This window comes from Trematomus bernacchii, unplaced genomic scaffold (genome assembly GCF_902827165.1).
Source record: "Trematomus bernacchii unplaced genomic scaffold, fTreBer1.1, whole genome shotgun sequence".
Taxonomy (NCBI): Eukaryota; Metazoa; Chordata; class Actinopteri; order Perciformes; family Nototheniidae; genus Trematomus; species Trematomus bernacchii.
The window spans coordinates 1111798-1124764 of NW_022987574.1; the positions used below are offsets into that span (position 1 = coordinate 1111798).

The following is a 12967-nucleotide window of genomic DNA, read 5'->3' on the forward strand; positions in this document are numbered from 1 at the left end:
GCTGGACTGATGGGGGTGGCTCGGCCGGAGACCAGACAGCTGATCAGAATCAGGTAATCAGTCACTCAATAAAAGCATGTTGGAAACCTGGTCTGTCTTGCAGTAGGCTGGGTCCTGGGAGGACACCTTGGACACAGGACGGGATTAAGAAAGCACCGCCTGGCTTCCCTGTTCTTTTTGAGTTCTACATTTTTCATTTGTGGACAATAAACTTTTGATATTTCCCCCCATCCTTCTCCTTCCGTCCCTTTTTGAACTGTTTGTGAGCTGAGGTGCTCACAGTTATATACTGTATAACATAGGCAATTTGCAGTAGCATGTAGTGTGCAGTACATCATTATGCAATTTTGAGAACAGCACAATACTGAAAGATATTGCAACTTTTAAACATACGTGATGAGTTTGTATTTGATTTCTGCAGTACTTTGTTTTCTTGCAGATGTTCACGTCAACACCTGAGACACAAATGGAAACTACAACCTATGATTATGATTACGGTTCCTTACCGTCCCCAGAACCCATGAGCACTATCGACTCTCTGGGGTCTCAGCTCTCTATCCTCTACTACTTCATGTTCCTTTTCAGTCTCTTTGGAAATGGGCTGGTCCTGGTCATCATCTATCAGTGAGTGGACCAACAAAAACTCTTGGGAGCCTAAATGAAACCCTGAGAATATATTTGTCAAATGTTTCGTCACAAAAAGATGGTGGATTGGCTTTGCTTTTTTAAGCAGTTAGAAGTTGTTTAATAGTTTAATTAATTGAGTGATTTGCCTTCTTAAAAATTAAGCATAGAGACACAATTTATGATATTAACATTGGATTATATGCTGCATTGTTTTCTGTTAATATTGTATTTGGAGGCAGAATGTAAATACAATGAATAGTTATTTGTGAAAAAAATGCAGACCGTACAAAAAGTGGCATTAGGTTTCATGAAAATCTTAAGAACAAAATGATATTTAAACTATATTTAATTCACTTAAAAATAATACTTTGCCTGCATCCTGAATTTTTGTGCGTGCTGCATTGGGCTTTTTTTGTTTATATATTCTGCATTTTTAATTTATTTTGTGTTGCATTCTATATACTTTTTTTTGTAAAGGCTCTATTTCAGAAATATATTTTGACTACCCTCACTTGTTATTAAAAGGATTGAAAAAAATGCCGTGTAAAATAACATTTAAACAGTATACAGAATCATCAATTCTGTCAAATTTATCAGCCAGAATTTAAAGAGACATTTTAAAAGAAACAAATATTTCTGATCGTTATGGAAACATTGAAATATGTGTCTATCATGCAGAATACCATAAAGAGTTAAAGAGGGCTAAGTCAGATGCATGCTGACAGGGTGAACTCTCAAATCTTTTCAAGTATAGGCAAGATTAACATTATATTCCATCAACACCATTGTTATTCTTTGGTCAAAATCCACTGAAGCCTGGCTTCCATTTCAGATCTTAAATGTACAGTGTTTACAATGTTCTATCGGGAAATAATGATAATCCACACTTATAATACCCTTCAAGTTAGATCTTACCCTGCAAAAGCTAATTTAGCCCAAATGAAGATTGAGTGAGCAGTGTGTTGGTTTTTTGTAACTGTGGCATAAAAACATCAGTGTGGACCATCAGTGTCAACAATGCTTGTGTGACCAATAAACATTTTTTTTTTCTCTCCATCTGTTGAAATGACTATCTGCTAGGTTTGAGAACCTGACCACAGTGACCAACATCTTGCTTCTGAACATGGTGGTGTCCTCCCTGATCTTCATGAGCAGCCTTCCCTTCGAGGCCCTCTACAACCAGCTCTCCGAATGGATCTTCGGGGATGTCATGTGCAGGATTGTTGGTAGCGTCTACTATCTGGGCTTCTACAGTTCAGTCTTCTTTCTTACTCTTTTGACCTTTGACCGACACCTTGCAGTTGTGTATTCCCTGAACGCGGCACGAGTGAGGAATCAAAGATATGCCATCATCTCATGTGCTGCAATTTGGGTGATCAGCAGTTTGGCGTGCATCAGGCCGATGATTCTCTACAAAACTTTCAAATATATGAACACAACTCTCTGTCAGCAGTTCCCTTTGGATGTAGATTCTCTTAATATGGAGATGTTGAGAACATCTGGATTTTACATCCAGCTTTTGCTTTTCTTGATCTTTCCTCTGTCTGTTATTATCTATTGCTACGTTAGGATTGCTATCTCCGTCATTTCGACCAAGATAATTACCAAGTTCAAAACTGTCAGGTTGATATTTTTCATTGTCCTGTTTTTCTTTTCTTGCTGGACTCCATACAACATTGTATGGTTGATGTATGATCAAGCCGACGATGAGACCACGGATATTATACATAGTTATCTTGAAATCACACGTACCATTGCCTACTTTTACTTTTGCATCAGTCCTATCTTTTACACATTTGTTGGGAAAAAGTTTCAGAACCATTTCAAACAGCTGCTGGTGAAACGTTTTCCTGGGTTAAAGAGGCATGTTTCTGTCAGTCTACACAGCAGAAGCAATGTGTCTACAAAAAGTACGCGAAACGAGGTTCAGGAATGGCAAAACCTTTTGTTTCTCAGGACCAGCAAATTATTTTTAAAACATTTACTGTTATTGATCTATATTTGTATTTTGGTTATCAATTGTACTATATTCACTGTTCTCAAACCGATGAAATGGATTTGTACAGTTGTGGTCAATGGCCCGTTTAAGAAGCTCTTGTTTCCTATGTATTTACTAATGATGGCAAAAATACAAAAAAGGTCAATGTAGCTTAGTTGAGCTACAGAAAAAAAAAGAAAAGAAAACATCACACCCATTCTCCCACAACAACAATGTCTCACCAAAAGTTGAAATGGATTTATAGTTCTGTAATACCTTAGATGATTTTATCATCTAAAATGTAAATAAATACACATTGTGGCTATGGCTATGCAGAAATACCCCGTGGACAACTGTTATTGGTCAACTTGGTCAATTTCTGTTTTCTCCTACAAGTCTCCATTTCCCGTACAGATTATTGATAGTGAAGAGAACATTGAATACATTCAACAATGACCATATAATGTAATGGTATGTTTCCATGTAGTCTTTAGTGTTCAAGTCAAAAGCTGCCTGGTAGTATATTTGTAATGATTATGTCCATATTTCAATCTTATGTTTATTTTTATCTTCTATTAACTCGACATGCCGTGTTTGGAGAAAGAGAAATGCTGACTATAACCCCAAGAACACCATCCCCACCGTCAAGCATGGAGGTGGATACATTATGCTTTGGAGGTGTTTCTCTGCTAAGGGCACAGGACAACTTTCCTGCATCAAGGAGAGGATGTACGGGGCCATGTACCGTAACATCTTGGTTGATAACCTCCTTCCCTCAGCCAGGACACTGAAAATGGGTCATGGATGGGTCTTCCATCAGGACAATGACCCTTAACATACGGCCAAGGCAACACAGGAGTGGCTAAAGAAAAAGCAAATGTAGGTGATGGAGTAGCCTAGCCAGTCTCCAGACCTTAATCCCATAGAAAATCTGTGGAGGGAGCTGAAGCTTCGAGACGCCAAGCATCAGCCTCAAAACCTTCAGGATTTGGAGAGGATCTTCAGAGAGGAGTGGACCAAAATCCTTCCTGAGATGTGCACAAACCTGGTGACCAACTACAAGAAGCGTCTGACCTCTGTGCTGTCCAACAAGGGTTTCTCCACCAAGTACTAACACATGTTTTGCAAGGGGATCAAATATTTATTTCCCACAGTTAAATGCAAATAAATGTTTATCTTTTATATAATGTCAATTTCTGGATTTTCTTTTTGATATTCTTACTCTCACTGTTAAAATAAACCTACCATTACAAGTATAGACTGCTAATTTATTTTTAAGTGGGCAAACTTACAACATCTGCTAAGGATCAAATACTTATTTCCTCCACTGTATGTTGCATAATGTCATGATGGGTGTAATAAGGGTTATGTCAATACATGATTAATATTCTGCTGAAGTAGCATGTGTGGGTGGTTTATCATCAGTGACATAATCTGTGGAAAGAACCATTTCAAACAGCTGCTGGCGAAACGTTTTCCTGGGTTAAAGAGGCATGTTTCTGTCAGTCTACACAGCAGAAGCAATGAGTCTACAAAAAGTACGCAAAACAAGGTTTAGGAATGGCAAAGCCTTTTGTTTCTCAGTGCCAGACAATTATTTTAAAACATTTGTATTTATTTAAAAAAAAAAAAATGGTCACTGTTCTCAAGCTGTTGACATTTTCTTTGTACAGTTGTGGTCAATGCCCATTTAAATAGAAGCTCTTGTTACGTATTTGCTAATGATGGCAAACATACAAAAAAGTAAATGTAGGCTTGCTGAGCTCAGAAAAAAATAAGAATAAAACATCACGCCCATCCTCCCACCACAAAAATTGCTCACCACCCCCTCCTTACTTCTGCTTTACTGGCCTTACAAACGTATCAAAAGTTGAGATGGATTTATAGTTTGTGGCTATGGTTATGCAGAAATACCCCATGGACAACTGTTATTAGTCAACTCTGGCAATATATGTTTTCTCCTACAAGTCTCCATTTCCCATAGAGATTTGATAGTGAAGAGAACATTGAATACATTCAACCATGACCGTATAATGTTATGGTATGTTTCCATGTAGTCTTTAGTGTTCTACTCCACAATAATGAATGCAGTGGGCCAAATCATTGTCCTTTCAAATGCAGCCAAAAGCTGCTTGATAGTATATTTGGTATGATTTTGTCCATATTTCAATCTTATGTTTATTTTTGAAGTTTGCTCTTGCATTTACCCGTGTAAAAATCTAAGCTTTTTAATAAAAAAAAACCTTTTAATCAGTAGGTTACATGTTTCTGTTTTATTTTAACAACCCTTCAACCTGTTTCCTGAGAACACACATTAGAGACAGCAGATTTTGTTTGGATGTTCCAATACATTTTTTATGTTAATTTACAGAAAAAGACCTAGACATTTACCCCCTAATAGAAACATGAATTTAGGTACAGATCTAAAAATGCTCAGAAACCATAATAAAGTCATTGACATATTGCCCTGTTTATTTTCAAAAAACACACTGCCTACAATATTTTCAGTTGCTCAAAAGGTCAACAGATAATTGTGATAGTTCCTCGAACTTATGATATCTGTCTATGATATCCTAAGTAAAATAGCCTGGACTATGACTTAAAACCTGCAAAATCATCAGCCATCAGCATTAGCTGTTTATTGCTAATCAGTTAATGTTTCCTCTTTCATGCTGAGAGTACGTGGCAGTTCTCTTTTAAAGCTGGCAGATCAGCTGTCAAACTACTCTCCTGCATCAGCACCTCATTTTCTCTGCCACTGCTAAATGTTTCCCTTCAACCTGCTTCTTGATAGCCAGACTTACATATAATTTTTTAGGCCATTCCTTACATTGCAGGAGGGGCGAAATACAAAAATCTAGACAGAATGTATTCTGCTCTTGCAGGAAGCAATGGTTCCAGATAAGAGATCTTTATCTCCCCTTTTCTCTGATATCGCATGAGTAAAGTCAACGGAAAAGTTAGAAGAGTCGGACATTATTGCACTGAAGAGTATAAGAATCAGCATGTTTTGCAGACGGGAGTGAAGAGGAAGTGTTGTGCAACCACAATTCTGTAGAAGCTGGGGGAGTTGAGGAATACGTTTAAGTGATAAGGAAGACAGTCTGACACAAACACACCCATGTTGTAGTACTCCCCTGTACAACGCAATATTTTCACTGTAGTCTAAGATATATAAAATGAAAGGTCAGCAACTGAGTGTGACCTGCATGTAAACACAAACAAGCTACCAGTTGTCTGTTGCAGCAGTTTTTACTAGCTGCTCGGGAGGTCACTGATATGATTAATGATATAAACCACACACACTCATCCAGGAGGATCAGTTAACTAATACTAGTAAAGTAACTGCAGCCTAGGCCCACATTTTTTACAAAAACATAAGGGACAATGCTTGTAAAAACAGAGAGAGAACTATCAAGGAAATGTAACTATAAATAAGTGTAAGTATAACAAATAAACACGCAAATGGTCCTTGGGAGAGTTGTAGATAGTGATGTGTCGGTCGCGAACGAGCCGGCTCTTTTAAGTGAACGACGGGAGCCGGCTCGCGCCCACGAACGAACTGTTTTTTTAATGTTAAGTAATACATACAAGACAGAATGATATGATGATCTCCGCGCTACGGGGGCTCCGTGCATGTATGCAATGACATGTAATATCCAAGGATTAGAGACTGTTGGATGCTGCTGTTTTGAGCATTGCAATATATTTATTTTCATTATTTATGATTATTTTTAGGCTCAGCAAAGATTTGTTGTCAGTTTGTATCGGTGTTGCTATCTGCTTTTTTTTGCGTGGTTCTACAATCAGAGTCTGAGAGTTACAAGGGTCTGTAAATGCAATGAAAACAATTGGCCACAGTTTGTGTGTGTCAACGATGAATCTTCCATGCAAACCAAAGTTAGCCATGGAGTGCCACAGGGCTCAGTGCTTGGACCTATTTTGTTCACATTATGTATGCTTCCCTTAGGCAATATTATAAGGAATCACATATTTATCCATCAAGCCTGATGAAACCAATCATCTAAATAAAATTCAAGACTGCCTCAAGGACTTAAAAACGTGGATGACCTTAAACTTTTTGATGTTAAACACGGCCAAAACAAAAAAGTTATTGTACTCGGCCCAAAGACTCTACGAAACAAACTATCTAAAGATATATTAACTATGGATGGCATTAATTTGGCCTCCAGTGAGACTGTAAGGAATCTTGGTGTTATATTTGATCAGGATTTATCCTTTAACGTCCACATAAAATCAATCTCAAGGACCGCCTTTTTTCATCGTAACATAGCAAAAATCAGGCATATCTTGCCTCAAAACGATGCAGAGAAACTAGTCCATGCATTTGTTACTTCAAGGCTGGACTATTGTAACTCTTTATTATCAGGGTGTACCAAGAAGTCAGTTAAGTCGCTTCAGCTGATTAAAAAATGCTGCAGCACGTGTACTAACCAGAGTTCGGAAAAGGGACCACATTACTCCTGTTCTGGCTGCCTTACACTGGCTCCCTATAGAACACAGGATAGAATTTTAAATTATTCTTCTCGCCTACAAAGCCCTTAATGGGCAGGCGCCATCTTACCTTAAAGAACTCATTATACCCTACTGTCCTACTAGGGCATTGCGTTCCAAGAATGCAGGGTTGTTGGTTGTTCCTAGAGTTTTTAAAAGTACAATGGGAGCCAGAGCCTTTTTTCTTATCGAGCTCCACTTTTGTGGAATCAGCTTCCAGTTTGTGTTCGGGCGGCAGACACCCTATCCGTTTTTAAGAGTGCGCTTAAAGGCCCTGACACACCAGGCCGAAATCAACCGTTTTCATTAGTCGGACGACGAAGCGTGCCCTGTCGCCCAAACTCAATTTGGTGTGTCCCGCACCGTCGGCCGTGACACGCCTTATTTGGCCTTTCATGGCCGACGCACGGCCGATTCAACATGTTGAATCGGCCGTGCGTCTGCCACAGGCAGTCGGACAAATAAATCACTCTGATTGGCTGTTCAGCTCGCGAATCAGTGCATGAGAAGCGAAACGGTTGCTTGAGAATGTCTTCCACAAGCAACACTCCAATGGCTGATAGCTCCAGTACCGCACGAAACATGTTTTCGATGGACGAGAGTGAAAATGGAACGCACACGCTATTTGTTGTTTGTTTATATCGCACAGTCTGTTCTTCTTCTCTGTCTTCCGGTTGTTGCCTCTTTTGAATGACGAATACACACTACCGTCGCCTGCTGGTAAGGAGAGTTATTGCCACTCACGCATGCGCAGTTCGTACGTGCTCGGCTGAAGTCTTTGCGGTGTGTTCCAGTGCGACACATGGCCAAGACGCAGGAGAACACGGCGACGCAACAGCCGGCGTCGACGTCGGCGATTTCTCTGGTGACTGCTTGGTGTGTCAGGGCCTTAAGACCTTCCTTTTTGATAAAGCTTATAGTTAGGGCTGATTAGATTCAGCCCCTAGTTTTGCTGCTATAGGCTTAGACTGTCGGGGGACACCTTACTTCTTCCTTCTCTCTGTCTGTACCTGCGTACTCTCATGTTCCGAATAACCCAGCTTCCCCCAAATTTCTTTTTGGTGTCTATCTACGCTGGGATCCTGAGTCGTGGCTGATCCTGAGTCCTGATCTGAGTCCTGGATTTTGAGTCGTGGCTGAACCTGTCACTGTGATCCTGCCTGACTTTCATCATACTACTTCCCTGATGGCTCCCACAGGATTGTTGACATCCTCGTGTATTCATCTTCTTATTATAGACACATGCATTTTCAAACATTTGGTCTACCTATGTTGTAAATGTATTATCTTTTCGATTTACAGATTTTCGGCATCTATTGCACGTCTGTCCGTCCTGGGAGAGGGATCCCTCCTCTGCTCTCCCTGAGGTTTCTCCCATTTTCCCCTTTAAACTGTGGGGTTTTTCCTTTTTTTGGAAGTTTTTCCTTGTACGATGTGAGGGTCTAAGGACAGAGGGTGTCGTATTGTCATACTGATATTCTGTACAAATTGAAGTCCTGAGACAAATGTAACATTTGTGATATTGGGCTATATAAATAAACATTGATTGATTGAATTGGCCACAGCAATTGTTTTCATTGCTGAAAACAATTGCTGTTTTTAATATAAAAATGACATTTTTATATAAAAAATGTAATTTTTACTTTTGAATACTTCAGTACAAAGGATGTATTGAATAATTTAAGTGATATATGTGCACACATATAAATCATTAGTCAAAACAGGGCTACATTTGATTGAATTATAAAAGGTATATTTCGCAGATAAACCTATTAACCCCGCCCCCTTAAAGAAAACTGCTCTTTTGAACGGCTCTTTTGAACGGCTCTCGCAAAGGAACGGAGCCATAAGATCCGGCTCCCTTCAAAGAGCCATAATTCCCATCACTAGTTTTAGAGTTTATTTTAACAAAAGATTATTATTACTTTTGAGGCGGAGCCAGAGTTTTTAAACTAATGTATAATAGGGCTGCAACCACTTTCATTATGGGTTGATCTGCTGACTCCTTTTTGATTAATTGTTTGATTTGGAAAGACTTGACAAGTTTAACCCAAGCCAACGCCCATTTGTTTTGTTGTTGGGCGAACAATCATATTGTGTGAAATAGGCATACAGTAGTTGTTGTTTTTTCCCAATTTTTTCAGATGACTGAAGTTTTAAATAATGTGTTCCAAGTCTAAAACTGTATAAGGAATGAGTGCCTTTTTACACTATATGTGACTTAAAATGGCCATTTATAAGAATTCCATGGGAACACAAAATAAACCACAGCTAAACAAGTCTACAGATATGCTAGCAGGGTTAAGCCTTGCTTTGAGCTAAAGGTACTGTTTTCTTTGATCAACATCTTAGTTTAGCATTTTCTAATTGGCAAACACCTGGGACTGACATGTCCTATTAGAACATATAGGCCAAAACATGAAAACAATAAAACGTATGATATCTGTAGTTGTACAGTTCTTATAGTGAGAAAATATAAATATGAAACATTGAATTAAATTAAATGTATTATGTCAACAGGTTCCACATACTTGTATTAGGTTAGTTGAGATTAATATAATTAAGTTGAAACTATTATTTTTTATTTAAACCTAATATTATTTATTTCAATTAACCTAATACAATTATGTGTGATTCGTTTACATAATACATTTATTTAAGCCAATCTGACACATTCTTTCCAGTGTACTGAACACTGTAAGGATCTTTTCATCACTATTTCACATGAGGATTGAGTGCGAGTTTTCAGCTGCAGCCTGTTTCTTCAGAGTAATCCATGCTTTGACCAGGCACGGGGTGTTTCTCAATGTCGAGGACGCTTCCTTGGTAGGACATGTCTTCCGAGTCACTTCCTTCAGAAGCGAGGCAAGAATCCTAGCCTCGGAAAACGAAGAATGGTGGAACAGGCTAACAGGTGTGCGTCATATGCGAGGCCCCGCCTTAAATGGAGTGCGATTTCCGCCAAAGATTTGGAAATTGGTCCGTGCGCAAAGCATTGTGGGGATTTTAAGACCGCGGAGGATACACATGTGCAGCCTCGAAATGTCTCGCTACGAAGGACGCCGGGCTCAGTAGAATTCCAAGGAGCCTGGACATTGGAACAGTCCTTCGGTGGGACTCGATGACGTAGCATCCTTGAAATAGTGGCTCTGGAGCATCCTTCCTTGACATTGAGAAAAACCCACTGTCTCTTTAAAATAAAGTATGTACAATTGAAGGGAAAATATATAATGTTAGTCGTCACATATTGTTTAATTGAAAAACTAATCCAGTTGTACAGACTGTATGAATGGTGAAATTACTATTTCTGGGTCTTGCCAAAAAAAATCACTATGATGTCTCGAAATCCAGGGTTTCAAGACATCATAGTGATTTAATAGGTGTTAGGAAGTACTGCTTAATGCACAAAAAAAAAGAAAAAAGTCTAATATAAGTACTCAAGTTATTTCACTTAAGTTTCAGGCTACTTTAACTGCTCAAAGGCAACACCAACCTCATGCAGTATTCTTTGAACTTTCCGTTATTGTTGATACATTTTCATCCATTCTTTGTTAATATATCTCTGATATTACATTACTACATCTTTATGTAATGTTTTCTTGAGAATCAAACAAAACAAGATAAAAGTTTGGTTGCATGCAAATTGTGTAGTATTTGGCAATATTCTACCACTCATTTTTACCTTAACCCTTACTTTGATCAGATAAAGATTGCACAATGAGGTTGTAACAAGATAATTGCCACAAGCTTGACCCATTTACATGTATAGATCACACGTCAAGATAATCTAACATTGATTGTGCGTTACAGCACAATAGGGAGCCACACCGCAGACTTTTCTGACATTCTGTTAGCCAGCAGGCAACCCCCCAGCATGCAGTCAGTTAACCAGTCAGATCCAACTGTGGCCTGCTAAAAGCTTGTCAGGCAGCAGACCAGTCAGACAGATCCTCCAGCAGCCTGTCAGAAGCTTGCTGCTTTACTTCGGAAATCCCTCATGATGAGGATAACCTTGTTAACTCCAACAAAAAAAGAACACAGCTCCTTGTTTAGTCTGAGAAAGAGCTAATGAGTTGTTTAATAGCTTTTCCTTTTTTTAGACACTATATCTGCCCAGACATATGGTTGACCCTAACCCTAACCCTAATATATAAAAAACAAGACAACTTAATTTATCTCAAGAAGAATAGCTGAGCTACGTTGAGTGTGTACAATCATATTTCAAGTTAAATCTCATTCTGGATAACTTTTGTTTCTACACATAATCTCAAAATATAAAACATGGTGTATATTTTAACCACTTGTTTTGACATTTTCTACATGCATGTCTCCTGAACGTCAGTGTGTGTGTAGTAATTGTTGCAGTACTGACGACGAGAACACGTAGAAAACATCATTGCTGTTTCTCTGTGTGATGCTCCTACTGTACAAATCGTTTTATGTTATGACTAACGGCTCACCCTCCAACCCTTTTTTCACATCAGAAGTGGGAGAGAAAAAGAAGAAAGAACATTTAACTATTTGCCAAAAATGTTGTAAAACTTTTCTCTCCGAGGAGATGGGCAGAAGAAAGAGATCTCTCTTGCTTCACCTTCATGCTGTGTTTCATTTTTACTTTTTAATAGAAGTGTCAAGATGCTCTCGGGGGTCCTCCACTTGTGGGGAATGAGAATTAATTGGAGGATTAGAGCTACATGCACCCTCTACCCTGTCTTGACTTATAGCATGGCTTTAGGGTCTGCAGTACTGGTTCTTCTGACTGTGTGTGTGTGTGTGTGTGTGTGTGTGTGTGTGTGTGTGTGTGTGTGTGTGTGTGTGTGTGTGTGTGTGTGTGTGTGTGTGTGTGTGTGTGTGTGTGTGTGTGTGTGTGTGTGTGTGTGTGTGTGTGTGTGTGTGTGTGTGTGTGTTTGATAGAGTGTGTGAGAAAGAGGGAAAGAGAGAAGGGAAGAGAGCATTCATCAGTCCCTGTCAGGCTGTTTAAAAGAAGGGGTGTGGCCGTCTTTACGTGCTACAAAGTAATGCGCTGCAGTAATCAGATTACATGTGTCTGTATTACAGTAGTGTAACACATTACTGTTGATTCAGCAGTACTTATACAGTAACAAAGCGCACAATTATCTCGTTATTTGCGTTACTTTAAGGTAACTACACTTGAGTTCATGGATGCATACATCATGGAGGGAATGTTGCACGTTTCAACAATGGAATCTTTTTGAAACATATTGAGTCAGATACAGGTAACGAACGGGCGGCCGGAAAAGTGTTATGATGGAAACTGAGCTAATTTTGATTTTCAAACAGAGCAGAAAACAGAGGTCTTGTGTACAGTATTGTCCTTTTGATTAAGGATTTGTGCTGATCTTGGCATCTGATGTTACAGAGTTATCCAAAAGTAGTGTAACTAGTAGTGTAACTTATTACTTTCAGCAGTGAGCAACTAAGTAAGTACTGTATTTTTTAAGTAACTAGTAATCTGTAATGCATTACTTTCCTAAGTAACTAACCCAACACTGGTTGTGGACTTTTGCTTTGAAGCCTTTAGTTTGGGCTCTTGGCTGTTGTCATCTTTTCATGTTGTAGCCAAAAGTGGCTATCTTCTGGAACAAGGGGTGGAAATGGAACACACGCAACGTTAACATATAACATTAGCATGTTATTCAAGCGGAAAAAAATAAGCCCCCCAAAATCTTCATGAACCAAGTGAGAATGATCAGTTTACCATCGACTTTAAAAATCAGACTTCTTCTTTTCAATGGAACCAGTGGAGTAGCCCACTGCTGGCCACTAAATGGGGGGTTACGTATTGTAACCCTAGTTATATAAGCACAGGCGGAGCACTCGACTGGA

The 12967-nt window shown here is 39.1% G+C and overlaps 1 protein-coding gene across 1 annotated transcript; it reads left to right on the forward strand.

Annotated features, from left to right (window-relative positions):
• Positions 1-444: 444 nt before the first annotated feature.
• On the forward strand, positions 445-2843 carry LOC117479658 (C-C chemokine receptor type 1-like). Its single transcript, XM_034126769.1, has 2 exons — positions 445-624; positions 1708-2843. The coding sequence occupies exons 1-2, from the start codon at positions 467-469 to the stop codon at positions 2774-2776; spliced, it is 1227 nt and encodes a 408-aa protein (XP_033982660.1). The 5' UTR covers positions 445-466; the 3' UTR covers positions 2777-2843.
• Positions 2844-12967: the final 10124 nt, after the last annotated feature.